The sequence below is a fragment of the Danio rerio genome, chromosome 15 (genome assembly GCF_049306965.1).
Source record: "Danio rerio strain Tuebingen ecotype United States chromosome 15, GRCz12tu, whole genome shotgun sequence".
NCBI lineage: Eukaryota > Metazoa > Chordata > Actinopteri > Cypriniformes > Danionidae > Danio > Danio rerio.
The window spans coordinates 5,965,963-5,984,811 of NC_133190.1; the positions used below are offsets into that span (position 1 = coordinate 5,965,963).

At 37.5% G+C, this 18,849-nt stretch overlaps 2 protein-coding genes across 2 annotated transcripts in view; both read right to left on the bottom strand.

The window, feature by feature from the left end:
* The window catches only part of urb1 (URB1 ribosome biogenesis homolog), a 76,125-nt gene extending 58,391 nt beyond the window's left edge, over positions 1 to 17,734 (bottom strand). The window contains 11 exon segments of the mRNA NM_001326445.1: positions 1,263 to 1,436; positions 2,962 to 3,099; positions 5,340 to 5,535; positions 5,724 to 5,845; positions 8,096 to 8,221; positions 8,513 to 8,595; positions 8,675 to 8,771; positions 15,350 to 15,479; positions 15,571 to 15,722; positions 16,509 to 16,645; positions 17,536 to 17,734. Coding sequence (NP_001313374.1) covers positions 1,263 to 1,436; positions 2,962 to 3,099; positions 5,340 to 5,535; positions 5,724 to 5,845; positions 8,096 to 8,221; positions 8,513 to 8,595; positions 8,675 to 8,771; positions 15,350 to 15,479; positions 15,571 to 15,722; positions 16,509 to 16,645; positions 17,536 to 17,671 — 1,491 coding nt within the window. The 5' untranslated portion in view covers positions 17,672 to 17,734.
* brwd1 (bromodomain and WD repeat domain containing 1) overlaps positions 1 to 18,849 on the bottom strand; it is a 1,114,832-nt gene that overhangs the window by 924,635 nt on the left and 171,348 nt on the right. The gene's annotated exons all lie outside the window — the stretch shown is intronic.

The window sequence follows — 18,849 nt, forward strand, 5'->3', positions numbered from 1 at the left end:
AAATGTTGGACTTTAACTGCAGTTTGGCTCTTTCATTCAGGGTCGCGACAAACGAGATATTTGATTCGAGGATCTGCTCTAAGCGTGTATTTTTCATGCAATGTTTGATACCGCACGGCGAATGAGAGAAAAAAAACCTCCGCATTTCCCAGAAACTTAGATGCACACGGCAGGTAGCGTCAGAAAGCCGCGTGTGTTATTCCGGTCACTAAATGCGGTGCTAACATTTCTGCACTCAGTGCAATAGTTAACTTAATTCGATACGAATAAACTGAATAAACAAAGAGCACTGGTCGCTCACTTACCAAATCTGTAGAGACAGAACAATCACCAGCAACTAGAGCCGCGTCTATATGGAGAGAAGACTACAAGCGAATCCAGATTTCAGCGTTTGCAGATGAGAACAGCTCTCAGGTAAACAATAATCTCCCTTAGACACGTAAGTTATTGTTGTCGAGCGTCGCGTACACTGTAATCCACACGTGATCCAGATAAGCTCTCACAGAGAGAAAATGAAAACGAAACTTAACGGCAGCAAACTATAAAAGCAACACTACACGCTTGTTTTGCTAGCACAACGTGGCGTCTTTGTGGTGTAAACACGGTGACACAAATGAATATTAATGAAGTTGCAAAGTAGAGCGCGCTGATTGGTTTGAACCAAGCCTTACTCACGCATTAATGTTTCACACTGTAAGACGTAATAAGACTCACTCAGGCACATACGTCCAGTCTGCACGCTGGAATACACGCTATTATGTTATGACCGTGACGCAGCTTCAAAAATTTGTTTCAAACAGGAAGTACGAATTTGCTTGAAATAACGCAAAAACAACCAATTTACACTTTTTAGTGAAATATAGGTGTCCTAATAGTGTTTTTAGCAGTGTGGGACACATATACGACTGTCAACAGCTCAAAAAATGTGTTTTGGTGTTTCGTGACCCTTTAAAGCGTTCTCATCATGTAATGTGAAATGTAGCCACTTGAAAAGTAAAAATGTAAAAGCACTGAAAATAATGTTTGTTTTGGTAATCTTCAAAGTCTGACAATTTGTTTCCACGTTTGGAGTGGCGGTCCTTCTCTGGTGACGTCCCTTTTGCTGAAATGATGTGCAATAGTAAAAGCCCCGCCCCTACTCGATATTACGTTTCAGTAGAAAGTACATCAACATACTAAAAAAGCCTCAGCAACTTCCAATTCATGTAGACCTTAATGAAAATAAAAGCTCTCCGTTCTTTTCATTTACATATCATTCTCACCTTGCTCAGCGCCTCTCTGTAAAGCTGCACAAACTCCTCCATCATAGCAGGGCTGTAAATATCTGAGGTCTCCCAGACTGTTCTGTCCAGACAGTATTCAATATTCTGCTGAGCTCGCTTGAGAATGAACGCCAGAAGCGAAAGTGTTGTGTGCTGGACCACCAAGCTGTGTACCTATTAGGGGACCAAAAAATGTTTCAAAACAATAAGCAAAGGAATGACTATTGACAAATAAAGTGCACAATTGAATGTTTCAATTACTTTTTGTGACTTTAAAATGTCCAAATATCAGTGAGCTGACATTGATTGTAATGATCCAGGCTAAGATTGCATTGAATTAAAAATTCTGGGCCAAAACTGAAATCTAAATTTCCGAATGCACTTGGCCACAAATACTACAACCAAAAATGCTTAATAATTTATTAAATCAATTTATTAATTTAATTAAATCATAAAATGCAATTTTGTAACACTTTAAATTGAACGCAATAACTTTGATTTAAAAAAAAACAAGCCAATAAAATAACCACATTTTATTTACAGTGAACAAGTTGAGAGGTGTCATTTTACCAGCATTGTCATGAGAACACAGAGCAAAAAGGAAAAACAAGTATACTGTGGTTCATACTTTAAAGAGTGGAATATTTAGCTATTTTGAACTTTGAACATGGTGCATGTGCAAGCAGGTCGATAGCTGGTAACACATCTCCCTTACATGACGCAAGCCATTGAAATGAATGGGTTTCATAGCGCAATGCTTTCTGCATTAGGTTTGAAAGCTACTTTCAAACCGCACAGTAACAATGGCTGGTGAAACCAGCATGCTGAACACTGCTGTTTTTTTTCAGCTCATATTCGACTATATTTAGCAGCGTCCCAAATCGCATACTTATGCACTATTCTACGCCATTTTGTAGTATAAATAGTGTACGTGGTGCGTTCACACTGAAAACTCTAAAAATAATTAGTGCACTTTAATTACCCGGATGATGCACTCATTCAGCCACTAAAATGAAGTGTGTAATGATGGACACTTTACGCACTCAACGACCGCAGGTTTGCTCACGTAGTGGAAGGGGCGGAGCTATCGGATGCACATGTTGGATAACTATTTGTTTTGGATGGTGAAAGCAAAATTCTCCTACGAGAGTGATAATAGCGCCTCCCAATGGTGAATGCGGCAATACTTACGGCAGGTATTATTTGATAATTCGGTCGTTTATTTCACTGATTTGGCAACAGTCAAATGGCATTAGGGAAACGGTTTAAATTTCCGCTTAGTAAAAAAACATTAGTGCTCCATTTGAGACGACACTACATACATATACTATCCTGTTGAGTGTGTAAATGCATAAGTACATAGTGCATAGTGTGTAGTGTGCCATTTGGGACGCAGCTTTTCTCTTTTGGCTGATAATAAAAAATATATATAAATCAAATATCAAGTCAAAAAATAAGTATTGGGATTTTAATATTGATTAATTACCATTTTAATAGTTATATTAAAAGGTTATAATATAAATAGTCATACAGTTTTGTCCTAAATATGCATTTTTTTACTGTTTGTGACACCTTAAAACGGCACCACAAAGACTGCACGGTGCTGAGGCAAAGTGAGTTTGTTGCTCCTCTAATATTAGTTAATTAGTCTAAAAATGGTATCATTTTCAATATCAGTCGAGTTGAATCTATCGCTTACATTAAGACCTTGAGTGAAGAAGACTTTATTGCACACTGGAGGAAGAGACGTGACCAACACCATAGACAGCAGACGAGGGAAAGGGACCATTTCATTCATCTGGAAAGCCTTGGACACCACTGGCTGAACCTCATAGATCTGAAACAACATCAAACCATGAGTTACATCTATAAACCACCTAGTTTCAATGTGACAGGGATGCAGGATACAATAAGAAGTTAAACTATAATATATCTAGGCAATAATGATGTGAATAGACATATTAGAAATTATTAAACGTTAGAATAATGGTTCATCTAGGGCTGTGCAATATGACACCTGTTCATTCAAGACAAGAGTGAGGGGATGAATGGCGACGCGGTATTATTTGTTGACCAAAATCAAAATCAAATCAAATCTACACTGTCAAAATATGTACATATCTGTTTAATGTTTAAGACTTTACATAACCCCACTTCACCACTAAATCAGTTTGTGAATATTAGAACGACTGCTCACCTAATTACTAGAGGTGGTGAAAGAGGGGACTGCATTATTCCTCTCAAAAAAACTCAGTCAGTCAGTATTTTCAGTGAAAGCTGCTAAGGAATGGAACTCCATCCCACCAACAATTAGAAGAACGTGCACTTTTTGTTCTTTTCAGTCTCATGTTAAAAATTGGTTATTGACAAATCAGCATTGTCAGCATTAGTACTGTATTCTTGACACATTTGTACTGTTTGTCTTTGGCTTTTTGTCCTCTTCTGCTGCCATCAGTCTGTTCTTGCTCTTTTACTTTTTAATTTTATTTTATATATGAAAGTGTATTTAATGTTTAAAGGGCCATGAAACCCCCTCGTTTCAGCAGGGTGTTTTCACACCTCTACTTTGGAAAAAGTCAGAAAAGTGGGCGTGTCCAGCTCTGTTTAGGGGGGAGTGTCGGAGGAACTAGAGTGGGAGGGTGTGGGAGTGTCTATTTGGGCACGCGCCAGTTTCAGTCAAAATACACACAGGAGAAAGTGATGGTGTGTAACCTACATGGACATCTGTAGTCGAATTATTTGCCAAATTATTAAATGTTGGACTTAAACTGCAGTTTGGCTCTTTCATTCAGGGAATTCATTCATGCCCCTCGCGACAAACAAGATATTTGATTCGAGAAACTGCTCTAAGCGAGTATTTTTCATGCAATGTTTGATACCGCACGGCGAATGAGAGAAAAAAAAACTCTGCATTTCCCGGAAACTTAGATGCACTCGGCAGGTAGCTTCAGAAAGCCGCGTGTGTTATTCCGGTCACAAAATGCGGTGCTAACATGTCTGCACTCAGTGCAATAGTTAACTTAATTCGATACGGACAAACTGAATAAACAAAGAGCGCTGGTCGCTCACTTACCAAATCTGTAGAGACAGGACAATCACCAGCAACTAGAGCCGCGTCTTTATGAAGAGAATACTACAAGCGAATCCAGATTTCAGCGTTTGCAGATGAGAACAGCTCTCAGGTAAACAATAATCCTCCTTAGACACGTAAGTTATTGTTGTCGCGCGTCGCGTACACTGTTAATCCACACGTGAGTCTGAGCTCTCACAGAGAGAAAATGAAAACGAAACTTAACGGCAGTAAACTATAAAAGCAACACTTCACGCTTGTTTTGCCAACACAACGTGGCGTCTCTGTGGCGTAAACACGGTGACAGTAATGAATATTAATGAAGTTGCACAATAGAGCGCGCTGATTGGTTTGAACCAAGCCTTACTCATGCATTAATGCATCACACTGTAAGATGTAATAAGACTCACTCTGGCACAGACGTCCAGTCTGCACGCTGGAATACAACGCTATTATGTCATGACCGTGACGCAGCTTCAAAAATTTGTTTCAAATCGGAAGTACGAATTTGCTTGAAATAACGCAAAAACAACCAATTTACACTTTTTAGTGAAATATAGGTGTCCTAATAGTGTTTTTAGCAGTGTGGGACACATATACGACTGTCAACAGCTCAAAAAATGTGTTTTGGTGTTTCGTGACCCTTTAATGCTGTGCTTCTATTTTAGGTGTGACTTTTTAACAACCTGTAAGGGGTCTACAGATGAAAAATAGCCATTCTTGGCTAATTCTGGCACATTTTACAGTAATGTTTATTAATGTGCATTGACCCTATAATCAAATAAACTAAACTTGCCTTGTTTATATTTGATGTTTGCATCACGAATCATGTCTCTGTTTTAGCCTCTCAGCTGTTACTCCATGTAACCGCTACAGCCATTATATGTAATTTCGTTAACCCCCAGCCCATACTTTTCTGTACTCGCTCAAAATTTGCATCATTTTTTTTAACCAAAAAATAATAATGAACAGAGCAATCTAAAGATGTGTCAAAGCATAAGACTGACTTTCTTGAGTAGACTGATGTTGTCCTGCCAGGTCTTGTTGTTTCGTGGTGCGAATGAACACTGGGTTTCCTTGAAGTATCGGTTCAGTATATCAGGACTTCCCTTCAGAACATTAACAACCAGCTCCGCAACCATCTCGTCCTCTGTCGCCTGCTTCAGACGCACCAGAAACTGCAGCAGAACAAGGTTTCCTACTCTGGAACAAGCACAAAAAGTCACCTTTAACTTTCTAATGCTTTACAAGCAGTAGGGGTCTGAAAAATGAAAAACTGGAATGGTCTTTATGTGACGTGCTATGTTATTCGTTTATTTAATGAATGTTTTAAAATGTGCAAAAACTTAGCTCTGGCTAAAAATACTGCACTATGAGCATCAAAGACTCACTTTCCAGCGGTGCCCAAGCTCGGGTCATGAAAACTGATCCCATGTTTCCGAGAGCAGCAGAGATCCATCAGGAAGTTATGCACCAGCTCCCTCATTATATGTTTCCCTCCTTCTTCAACCTTCTGTATAAATATGAACACAAAACGATTCGAGAAAATATCAAAAGTATTCAAAACAAAATAATCGGAGAGAAATGTAGGAGTTTGAGAGGATATTAAAGAGGTGACGCATGCTAAATTATAACATTCATTCATTTTCTTGTTGGCTTAGTCCGTTTATTAATCCGGGGTCGCGACAGCTTAATGAACCACCAACTTATCCAGCAAGTTTTTACGCAGCGGATGCCCTTTCAGCGTCACCCATCTCTGGGAAACATCCACACACACACACACACACACATTCACACTTACACTCATACACTATGGACAATTTAGCCTACCCAATTCACCTGTACCGCATGTCTTTGGACTGTGGCGGAAACCGGAGCACCCGGGGGAAACCCATGCGAACGCAGGGAGAACATGCAAACTCCACACAGAAATGCCAACTAAGCCAAGGCTCGAACCAGCGACCCTGCGACCTTCTTGCTCTGAGGCGACAGCACTACTGCGCCACTACTTAGCCCCAAATTATAACATTATTCATTAATATTAATTTCCCCTTAGCTGCCATTTAATTACAAATGAAAATAGAATTTAGCAAGAATAAATTATTAGTTGTATTGCTTTTAGATTATAATCATTTTGCTATTAAAAAATATAGTGTGCCTTCATTTTTGATGATTTAATAAACATAAGCATTTCGGAATATCGCATAAACATGCTTAATGTAAACAGCAAAGATGCACTTTTTTATTATATTATTTTATTTTAGTATATGATTAGTCACGATTATTTGTAAAAAAAAAAAACATACAAAAATGTTTAACTGTGAAGAATTAGACGATAATAACAAATTATAACAACACAAATGCAATTTACTGTTTTTTTTTTTTTTTTTTTTTTAAGATTTATTTATTAGATTTTTATGACAGTTAACAAACAAAAGTAAAAAGAAACAATAACATTACAAAAAGAAAAAAATATATATATATATAACAGTACAAAATTGATTAAAAGAATAAAAATAAACCACACTATAACCCTCATATCTAGCGACACACAGTATATGACATGCATAAACACTATATGATGTGCATAAATTTTTCAAATTGAGCATATAAACAGGTCGGTACTAGTCGTTGAGGTTGACAGCATGGTGTATTAAGTAAAATAAACAATAATAATAAAATAAATAAATAAATAAATAAAATAAAAAATATGAAAATAAGTGCAATTTACTGTTGACAATAAAAAATAAAAATAAAAATCACACTGGTGATGCTGAGGGACAGATTTTGTGCACAATCGCAGCTAAACACTACACCTATTGCATTTTACAAAATTACCACATACTAGGGTTGGGTGATGTCGACCAATTTGGCATTGGCACGGAACGTTTCAGAAGAGCAAGGAGGAATCCGGGGGTGATAAGGGTGCGTGACTTATTTGAGGACCGGAGAGAAGCAGAACTTCAGGGAGACTTGGGATGTCTGAATATCACGTCTAACAACTGTAGTGAGACGCGATCCAGCGGTACAACCTTGATAAAGACGTGCACTGCTCTGTCTCTGGAGCTCTGAGAGAGAATCGCGTGGCAGTGTGTGTGTGTGTGTGACTGTGTGGCTCTGCAGTGAACACCACTTGTGTCTGTGTTTGTGTGGTCACGTGATGTTTGCTTTCAGTAGACGGAGGGCTGTTCATAAATGCTAGGTAAAACACGGAGTGGATGTGGATTATTTTCATTCTAAAATGCAATTTAATTTTAATTAATTAATGCAATACAATTTTAACACTAAGACGTATTATTGTAAACGGGGCCTGAGTGTGTATTTTTCACAAGCTGGTTTGTGATGGGGGCGGGGCGGAGTATCAGCGATGCCGGGTTAGCATCGTGTTGTCTATTGGCTATCGGCGATGGATGATGGCATCGTCTATCGGCCCAACCCTACCACATACAGAGCATTAAAATAATATGAAAATGTATTATTTTTGCTTCTGCTATTTATTAATTTTTAACCATCAGAATCCAGAGTTTCAAATAGTTGTATCGTAGCCAAATATCGTCAAACCAATCAATGATCTTACATCAAGAAGCTTGTTTATTCCACTTTCGGACAATGTTTATATCTCGATTTTCCAACAATTGTCACATTCTGTGTGTGTGGGGAGCGCATCTTCATTTGTGTTCAACGGAAGAAAGAAAGTCAACCAGGTTTTGGAACAAGGGAAGGAAGATTAAATTATGACAGAAAATGTAAGTGTGCACTGTACCTCCTCCTCATCCACACTGACGTCCACAATCCCGTTCCATCTATAAAGAGAAGCGATCTGTGCCAGTATGGAAGCGCTAAAGAAACGCACTTTCTGAGTTTTTGTGATTGTCTTGTTCTGCACAACCTATGACAAAACAAATACACAGTTATAACTGATGTTCAGCATCTCACTGTAGGGTGGCAAATGTATTGAGTTCGGGACCGATTGGTACTGAAATTTGAATTTCCCGCTAACATTTGAGCGCATCACAGTCATTTCTGTTGAGCATGTGAACACTATGGCTAATTAGCACTATGTAAGAACATACACAAATATTAACGGGAAACAAACGTTTTTGAAATTTCAATACAGTTTTATATTAAACTCGATACTTTTGACAATCCTACTGATGAATGACAAATATAAGGGACTTACTTTAGTCTGGAGGGTTGACAGAATCAGGTTTATGATGGACAGTCGATCTTCTTTAAGTCCACTGTTCAAGATTTCAGATAATTCTAAGCAGCACCAGAAAAAAATGACAGTTTAAAATAATTCAATGGCACAGCTATGCTTATAGACTTTGGTCTTTGATACCTTTAGTGTCCAGAATCTGGCCAATAGTTGTATTGTCTCCAGACATCAGGAAAGAAAGGACAAACTGAATGAAAGCCATTCTAACATCTGACTTTCCCTGAAAAAATAAAATAAAATCAACACAAATATTATGGCTGTTTCTCAATATGCGTTCTTCAACGGTCTTGCGTCCTCTTGTTCTCGAGTAACGTCATCATCAGCTGCCTAAGTTCAGTTCCAATACTCAAGAATGCTAGTACAGAGGACGCGTGAAACTTTCCGGATGTGATCTTGCTATCGAGGACGCACCGATACAGACTTGAGCACCGACCTCGCTCTAGAAGTCCCAGAAGTCATTGCGACTATAGGCGGGAAGCGCAACATTTTATATAGGTTTATTATTAAAGTTCAGATTTAAACTGATTTACCTCAGGAGTTTCTCTAAATGAAACGGTGAAAGATCACCATGAACATCTTAATAAAGGAATAAACACATTAAGGATGTTTGTTTGCTGAAATTCGTATTTAAATCAGTTTTTTTTATATTGTGCAGAGTATATTGATAATGTTTTTATGCAAAGTATATATTTTAAAATGGGGAAAAATAATAAATCGTTGTATGAATGATGCACAGTTTAAATAGTTTACCATTTAAAACGCATGAAGGTCATGTGACCATCAGGAAGAACGCAGCATCTCATTTCTCAAAGGACACGTTGGCTGCATCCGAAACCGCCTACTAAGTAGGTACTGCATTTGAATTTAAACGTACTACTAGGCCGTTGGAAAAGTATGTTCTATACAGTATGAATGTGAAAAGTATGAATGGAATTCGGACGTACTACATCCACCATTTTGTCACGGTCACGTGACGTACTTGCGTCAGTTGCGTCGTTTCACTTCCATTCATGAATTCTCTCACGGGGCATTATGGGATAGCGCAGCGTGCATGGGATGCGCACTTCAGAATCTTGCCGGAAGTAGTAAGTCATCCGGGTACTTCTCGCCTACTGATTTTCGAATTCTATGAATTCGGACATACTACTCGGCTCGCATACTGATTTTAGCATACTATATAGTATGGAAGTATGCGGTTTCGGGCGTAGCCTTTCTCTGCCCTAGCAAGACCGGTCTCCACAAGAACACAAGTCCGTTCTCTGCATTCTTAGAATTGAGAAACAACCTATAAATGCACTTAACAGGAAACATGAGGGGATTGTTTAGATTCTAAGTAAACTGTGAGTCAAAGAAAAGTACTTCTTATTAGGCAACACTGCCGAGTCGTTTTTAAACTAATTATGAACATATATTAACTAATATGAATGTTCTAATGCACAACTCACATATTCTTTAATTTATATAATTTCATCAACTTCGCATCATAGGTAGTGTTGACAAGACCTACAACTTAGGCGTAGCTAGCATACTGTAAGATGTATTTTAATGAAACAATGGATAAGTTCGTTTGACCTTTACTAATCAACATAATCATCTGATGCTGACACGGTAGAATGCACTTACTTATATCTATAGAACCCAGTACATTTTTAAAGTATTTATTTATCTTTCTTAACTCAATTTTATCGGTCCCACTTTATATTAGGTGGCCTTAGCTATGGTATGAGTAGGTTTAGGGTGGATATAGGTGTAAGGGATGGTCAATAGTGTAATTAGAGATTTAATAACAGATGTAATTACATGCAGGTTTTTAATCAATCATAAGAACAATGTAAAACCATGTATTTGCACTTAATTACATTGTAACAAATGATTAATTTTAGTGCAAGTACATACTAGTTAAGACTACCTAATATAAAGTATGACCTTATTATTAGTAAACTACTCATTTTGTAGTTTAAACTCATCAGTTTAATAAAATTAAGGTTGTTCAGTGTTAGTTCTTGTTCATTAATTAACTAATATTAACAAGCATGACTAAAGATTTTAATAATGCATCAGTAAATGTTGAACTATGATTAATAAATGCTGCACAAATATAGCTCATGTTAATAAATATATTAACTAACTGAACCTTATGCCGAGTTCAGACTGCATGATTTTCAAAGTAGTCGTGTCACAGATGTTTTCACACTGCTTGACTATCTGGGCTAGCGTTTCGTCGCTGCTTTGTTTACACTGCAAGATGGTTCGGCGACATGGACATTCACATTGCATGACTTTACTATAGGGAGAATCGCCGACAACTTCGTCCAAACTACATCTCACAGCCAAAAACATGTAGTATATCTTTTGTTATTAACTACATAATGAGAAAGAAGCCTTTAATGGGGTAGAACATGTACATGTTTGTTCACCTGGGTTTAAAGGGAATTCGGCATTTCTCCTCAACGTTGATAATAAACTAATTTCTTTTTGTATGAAATGTCAAACAGACACGGTTGCTCCTGAGTCCTGTCAAACCTCCACTAGTTTTTCCTCCATTTCGTGAGTCCAAATAAACCGAAAAAGAGCGCTTTTAACTTCTTCCCCAGCCTCCCGCTGGCCTGCAGCAGGTATACACACACACACACACACACAAGTGAAAGCTGCTCTTTCATTGGCTGTAGGCGATCGCTGATGTTATTTTCAGTCAAAACTCAATTCACACGGCATGATTTGAATCGCCGACAGCTCCAGATATTTAGCACGCCAAATATCTCACAGGCATCGGCGACTCATCGGCGATTCTCTCAGATCGCGTCTTTGATCGTTCATACTGTGTGATTGTCACTCACTTGCACGAGCAGCGATTTGCCTGTGATTTCAGGCATTTGTCGGCGATTTCTCAAAACCTGTCTAAGAGCCAAAATCGGGGCTAAAATCACGCAGTCTGAACTAGGCATTAATGCGACAGTTAATTGTGCTTTGTCTAGACAGTATTTCTCTTGATAACACTTCATATACACGTTTATACCATCCAAAAAAAAAAAATGGACTCATTAAACTGATCAAAAGTAACCATAAAGACATAAATAGTATAACTGTATATTTCTATTTATAATAAATGCTGTTCTGTCAACCTTTCTGTTCATCAAAGTATCAAGCAACATGTGTTCTATAATAATATTAAGCAGCAACTAAAGTTTTACACATTTATACTACATAAATAGCGGTTAATTTTGAGAAAATATGTCCATTTTATAATTATTGATTGTGAATAACAATAAGCTGAAATGCTGCTCTGTGCAGTCAAACTAAACACATTTTGAATGTAAAGAGTTTACATTAGAAACTATGATGTCATATTGACAGGTGTTTCCTACATGTATGTAATTCTGAAAAATGGCTGGTTGTAATAGTCTCAGCTGCACTAATGTTTTAGTCTTAAAGTTAAATTTAGATGGACTTGACAGTGACCCTCAATGAAAGTAACGAGCAAATGTTTTTGCCTTTGATTAGCTTGTGTATTAATTAATTAATTAACACAGAATGAGATGGTGAAATAAATAAATAAATAAAACAAATAAAAATAATGGACCAGCAAACAATCATACTACAAATAATTCTGATTACCTCAATTAATAAAACACTGAAAAACTATGCTTAATGTAGCTGGAATAAACTGGATTTGGAAATACGTAAATTAAAGGAATACTAGGGTTGGGCGATGTCAACCAATTTGGCACTGTACGATGTGTAATGTGAAACATCACGATGAATGATGGCATCGTCATCATGTGAAAAGGGGGGGTTGACAGAGTGCACGTGACATGTCTGAAGAGTGATGAGGGACCCGGGGGTGAGAAGGGTGCGCGACTTATTTGAGGACAGGGAGGGAGAATCGCGATTTTCGGGAGATTATCACTTGTTTGCGGGCACTATGGCCCAATCCCAATTCTATTCTTGTACCCCCTAACCTTTCCCTTACCCTTAGCCCATACAACCGAGGGTTAAGGGGAAGGGCTTCAAAATGTAACATTTAGAATTGGGACAGCACTACAGCACCTGTACACGTCATCATACGTCATCGCCATCTCTTGCTTAATATGAGATCCGACGATCACGACTGCTGTAGTTATTCCAGTTGTGCTATTTTTTGGTATTAATCTTCAGGAAATGACTGCATATATTATGTTATCATAACTATCTAATGTGGCAATAAGATTGTAATACTATGCATTTAACACAGTGGCCATATTCATCTATAGTAAACATACCAAAAACAGCATTAACATTATAGCAGACACTTTAAAAGGCTCATTGACAGCCACTAAACTTTCTGACAGGGTATTCCATTGTCATCGAGTGTCATAATGTTGTGAGACTGCTATACAGAAGTTATTATTGGGAATTATAAATCGCAAATAGATCGCAAAGTTTAGAGGTCTTTATCTTAGCTTTTTTTTTTTAAAGCATGACGCTACAATTATGAATATGTCAAAACTATGTTTGTTGTAAGTTCAAAGTTTCAAAGTGACAAAAAAATACTAACTTGTGGATCTCCTTACTTCCGGGTGCAGCTGTGGCTACCGAATTCTGGGAAATTTTTCTTACCCCTTGGTTTCGAGTGTGGTCCTGAAAAATCTTCGTTTGAAAGGGTGTATACCCCTTGCCTTTAGCCCTACGCCTTCAAGGTAAAGAGAATTGGGACTACCCCTTCACGGGCACGCGCAAAACAAGAGGTAGGGGTAAGGGGAAGGGCAAAGCGGTAGAATTGGGATTGGGCCTATGAGTCCCGCAAATGCATAGAGTTTCCCGGAACTTGGATGTCTGAATATTACGTTTAAAGGGTCACGAAACACCAAAACACATTTTTTGAGCTGTTGACAGTCGTATATGTGTCCCACACTGCTAAAAACACTATTAAGACACCTATATTTTACTAAAAAGGGTAAATTGGTTGTTTTTGCGTTATTTCAAGCAAATTCCTACTTCCTGTTTGAAATGAATTTTTGAAGCTACAAACATAATGACATAATAGCGTGTATTCCAGCGTACAGACTGGGCGTCTGTGCCAGAGTGAGTCTTATTACTTCTTACAGTGTGATGCATTAATGCGTTAGTAAGGCTTGGTTCAAACCAATCAGCGCGCTCTATTGTGCAACTTCATTAATATTCATTAGTGTCACCGTGTTAACACCACAAAGACGCCACGTTGTGTTGGCAAAACAAGCGTGAAGTGTTGCTTTTATAGTTTGCTGCCATTAAGTTTTGTTTAATTTTCTCTCTGTGAGAGCTCAGACTCACGTGTGGATTAACAGTGTACGCGACGCTCGACAACAATAACTTATGTGTCTAAGGAGGATTATTGTTTACCTGAGAGCTGTTCTCATCTGCAAACGCTGAAATCCGGATTCGCTTGTAGTCTTCTCTCCATAAAGACGCGGCTCTAGTTGCTGGTGATTGTCCTGTCTCTACAGATTTGGTAAGTGAGCGACCAGTGCTCTTTGTTTATTCAGTTTGTTCGTATCGAATTAAGTTAACTATTGCACTGAGTGCAGAAATGTTAGCACCGCATTTTGTGACCGGAATAACACACGCGGCTTTCTGACGCTACCTGCCGTGTGCATCTAAGTTTCCGGGAAATGCTGAGTTTTTTTTTCTCTCATTCGCCGTGCGGTATCAAACATTGCATGAAAAATACACACTTACAGCAGATCCTCGAATCAAATATCTCGTTTGTCGCGAGGGACGTGAATGAATTCCCTGAATGAAAGAGCCAAACTGCAGTTAAAGTCCAGCATTTAATAATTTGGCAAATAATTCGACTACAGATGTCCATGTAGGTTAAACACCATCACTTCCTCTTGTGTGTATTTTGATTGAAACTGGCGCGTGCCCAAATAGACACTCCTACACCCTCCCACTTTAGTTCCTCCGACACTCCCCCCCTAAACAGAGCTGGACACGCCCACTTTTCTGACTTTTTCCAAAGTAGAGGTGTGAAAACACCCTGCTGAAACGAGGGGGTTTCATGGCCCTTTAACAACTATAGTGAGAGGTACATCCTTGATAAACTGTCCGATGTGGACTGCTCTCTATAGCTCAGAGGAGCGCATGACAGTGTGTGTGGTCACGTGATGTGCGTTTTCAGCAGACGGAGGGCTGTTCAGAAATGCTAGGTAAAACACGGTGTGGATGTAGATCATTTTCATTCTAAAATATCATTTTAACACTAAGACGTATTAGTGTAAATGGCGCCCGAGTGTCTATTTTTCGCGAGCGGGTTTTCAATGGGGGCGGGGCAGAGGATCGGCGATGCCGGCTCAGCATTGTGTTGTCTATTGGCCATCCCCGATGGCATTGTCTATCAGCCCAACCCTAAGGGATACCCCCCAAAAAAAACATGAGAATGTACTCACTATTTACTCACCCTCGGGGGTTTTTAAACCTCTATGTGTTTCTAAGTTTCTCTTATAAAGAGATATTTTGAATGAAGCTGAAAACCTTTAACTATTGACTTTCATAATAGGTAAAACAAATACTATGGAAGTCAATGGTTACATATTTCCAGCATTCTTCAAAGTATCTTCTTTTGTGATCAACAGAAAAAAGTCAAATAGGGTTTTATACATGTCAAGGGTAAGTAAATGAATACAGAATTTTCATATTTTAGGTGAACTATCCCTTTAAGACAGTTTTAAATCTTACAATATTTCACAAAATCAGTACTTTTTCTTATTATTTTTAATTGAATATAGTCTTGGCTAAATCAATCTAATGTTAAGTGCTATGTGCAGTTTCTGAAGCACCTACCGATTTGTCTCTTTTTCGAGCGAGTTGACACAGATCTTTGCCGAACTGCATTTGACCGAATACATCTCGTGCAGCGTCTGCACTCTGAGACACCAGAGCGGACAGTAGACTCAGACACTGGCGGACAAACCTGCTCAAAACATGCAACAACCACACTTTCTGAGTGCATTCTCAAAACTTTCAAGTGCTTCATTTCGATTAGAATGTATTGCAAGAAGTACCTGTAATTTTTCGAATATAGACTGGACTGCAGAAGCGTCATGTGCTTGGACACAATCCTCCTAACTATGTTGGCGCCCACCATGCTGAACTGAGAGAGATCACTGGCCGTCCGCAGTAATATCATTTCTAGACACTGAAATATCAGCATCATCTACAAAAGGTGTTTAAACACAATTAAGCTGTTATTATAAAGCAAACAGTCAACTCTTAAAGGACACAGTATGGCATTTTTCGCCACTAGAGGGCGCATGTTCACAACAAACAAAGGTGTATTTTGATGACGTTGTGACCATGGGTCCGTTCTTCATACGTGGATTACTCAGTTAGCTGGATTTTCTTTATTGACGTTTTGACACGATCCAGGATCGTTTCGTTCTTCAAATCTCATCTGAGACTTGTTGTCATAGTAACAGTTCTGGTAGCTCAAACCTGCATAGGAGCAGGCTCATTTCATATCAACATGATTAGATCGAGTCAGCTCAAGCAAAGCTAATACTGAAAGTATGTACCAAATGCTGATATTTTCTTACAGTAGCTATATAGACTTGGGAAAATAGTAAATATATATATATATATATATATATATATATATATATATATATATATATATATATATATATATATATATATATATATATATATATTTGTAGTTTATAGTGTTTAAATAGTGTAGTTTAAATATTTTTTTTAAAATAGTGTTTAAAAAATTTAAAACTGCTTTTATTCTAGCCGAAATAAAACAAATAAGACTTTTTCCAGAAGACAAAAATATTATCGAACACACTGTGAAAATTTCCTTTCTCTGTTAAACAACATTTGGGAAATATTTAAAAAGGAAAAAAATATATACGTCCACCAAGAAGGCTACTAAACTGTTCAACTATAAATAAACAACAACATAACAATAAATAAACAGAAATTTGAACTCATTACTTACCTCCTTCTCTGGCTTTTCTTCATCCAGCAATGCAAAAATTTCCGAACATTCGGCAGAGATTTTAATGTAGCCTTCAACAACATCATACAGTTCTGCACACGGAAGAGTCTTTGCGACTCTTATGAAGGTTGCCAAACCTACATAATAATAAAGAAGCTCATGTTTCAGTATTAACACCCAATAATATTTTCTCAGGAATATAATAATAATAAAGGCTTTGATACATTTCATTATGACTTAAAGAATACACAACCTCAAATGTCATTCAGAATAACAATAGTTTACATAATAAAAAGTAAATATAAGATCTTTTCAGGCATAATGTAGAAGGAAAATTATTTGATGACCAACACTTTGTCACTGCTTTTTCCAACCACTGGGTTTTACTAAATTGCCGGTTTTAATGATTTTAAAATACAAAAATTTGTAATCACTTATGAACATTTCAGTTTTTTATATTACATATGTAATATATAATTATAATATATCGTTATAACAAAAATAATTTTGTTAACTGATGATTGAACACTCCCAATCACACTTTAAAATGTTCATGTCAAAAAAGTAGACATTTAACAAGGTTTTTTGCGTTTTGTAATGTTTTTAAGGTCTTAAGAGGTTAAACCATAATTATTTTAAATTTGTATTTTAGTATTGCAAACTTAACAATTGTGTCCAAAAAATTGCATCCACATTTGTTTTCAAATTATCGATTGGCAACTTCTGTGAATCCTACTTGTATTATTTAAAGGAAAGTACTAATTTTATATTGTATAAATATATAGTACAAAATGATTACTTTACTTTGAATAATAAAATAATAATAATGCATGTTGGGAAAACAAAATAAAGGTCTGAGGAGATCTTGGCTAAAGCACTAGGCTAGCAGAGAGGTTTTATTTACCAGCTAGAGGCAATTACTATGTAACGTTAACGTTAATGGTGTACACGAATCGTGCGTTTTGAACTCAAACTGTACAAATTAATAAATTATGTTTTGAACAGTAAGATTTGATAGAATACTCACCCTTCTGTGCTTCAGATGAATCCTTCAGCATGGATTTAAAAACAGTGCCACTAAACTCGCTTTCGTCTGTTTTGCCTTTCTTTGCTTTTGTCACAGACTCGGTAATATTCTCTTCGTTTTCACGTTTAGTAGCCATTTCTGTGTGTTCCTGTGAACGAAATCCAACACATGGAACGGCGGAAGTGTAAAGCTAGAAACGACAGAGGAGCAAAACACGTGGAAACGACGAACTCATTAATATTAAACTTAACGTCATGACGTTCTCTTTAGAGCGTTACGAAATCTAATTAATATCCAAAAGATAAGACATGTATTGGTTCGCCAGCTCTACGCCCGCCTCACGCATCGTAACATATTCATGAGCAAAACCAAATCATTAAAGGATCCACTACGATCTTAAAATGTATTTTTTTTTATTGTATTCATTCATTGATGACAGAAAATTTTATACAGAGGGTAGACAGAAAAGAAACTGCTCAAAAATGCCCCGTATTTTTATGTTAAATACAAATACAAATCAAAGAAACGCAGTAAAGACGATTTCTATTTTGTGTTTAAACACATTTACACAAATATGTGAGCATAAATGTGAGTGTACGAAGTAAACCAACAACTTTTTGTCTTTCTGAAACGACTGAATGTATTATACTCTGAACATGTTTGTATCTTTAAGGGACAGTACACCCAAAAATGCAAATTTACTCAAGTGGTTCCAAACACTACTGAAAAAAACAAGGATGGTTGGCTGGTTTTAGCTGGTTGACCAGCCTGGTTTTTGAGGGGTTTTGGCCATTTCCAGACTGTTTTCCAGCCATTTCCAGCCTGGTCTTGACCAACCTGGTTTAAGCTGATTTTGGCTGGACTCCCAGCCTGGCTAGGCCGGTTAAGCTGGTTTTAGTTGGTCATCTCCCAGTCTGACCAGCTAAGACCAGGCTGGGCATGAATGGAAACTAGCCTGAAAATGCCAAAACCCCTCTAAAACCAGGCTGGTCAACCACCTAAAACCAGCTCACCAGCCTAGGCTTGTTTAAGCAGTTTTTTTCAGTAGGGAAGCTTTATTATTGTGTTGAACACAAAGGACAATATTTTGAAGAATGTTGTAAACCTGTAACCATTGACTTCCACAGACAAAATGACTTGTGTTCAACAGAAGAAAGAAACTCAAATAGGCTTGGAACAAGTGGATGGTGAGTAAATCATGACTGAATTTTTTGGGTGAACTTTCCCTTTAAACATGAATCCACAGTTTCTCTCATTCTTTTGTTTTACAAGTAAAATATGCTGCATTTTAATTGATTAATTAATGCTTGAGAT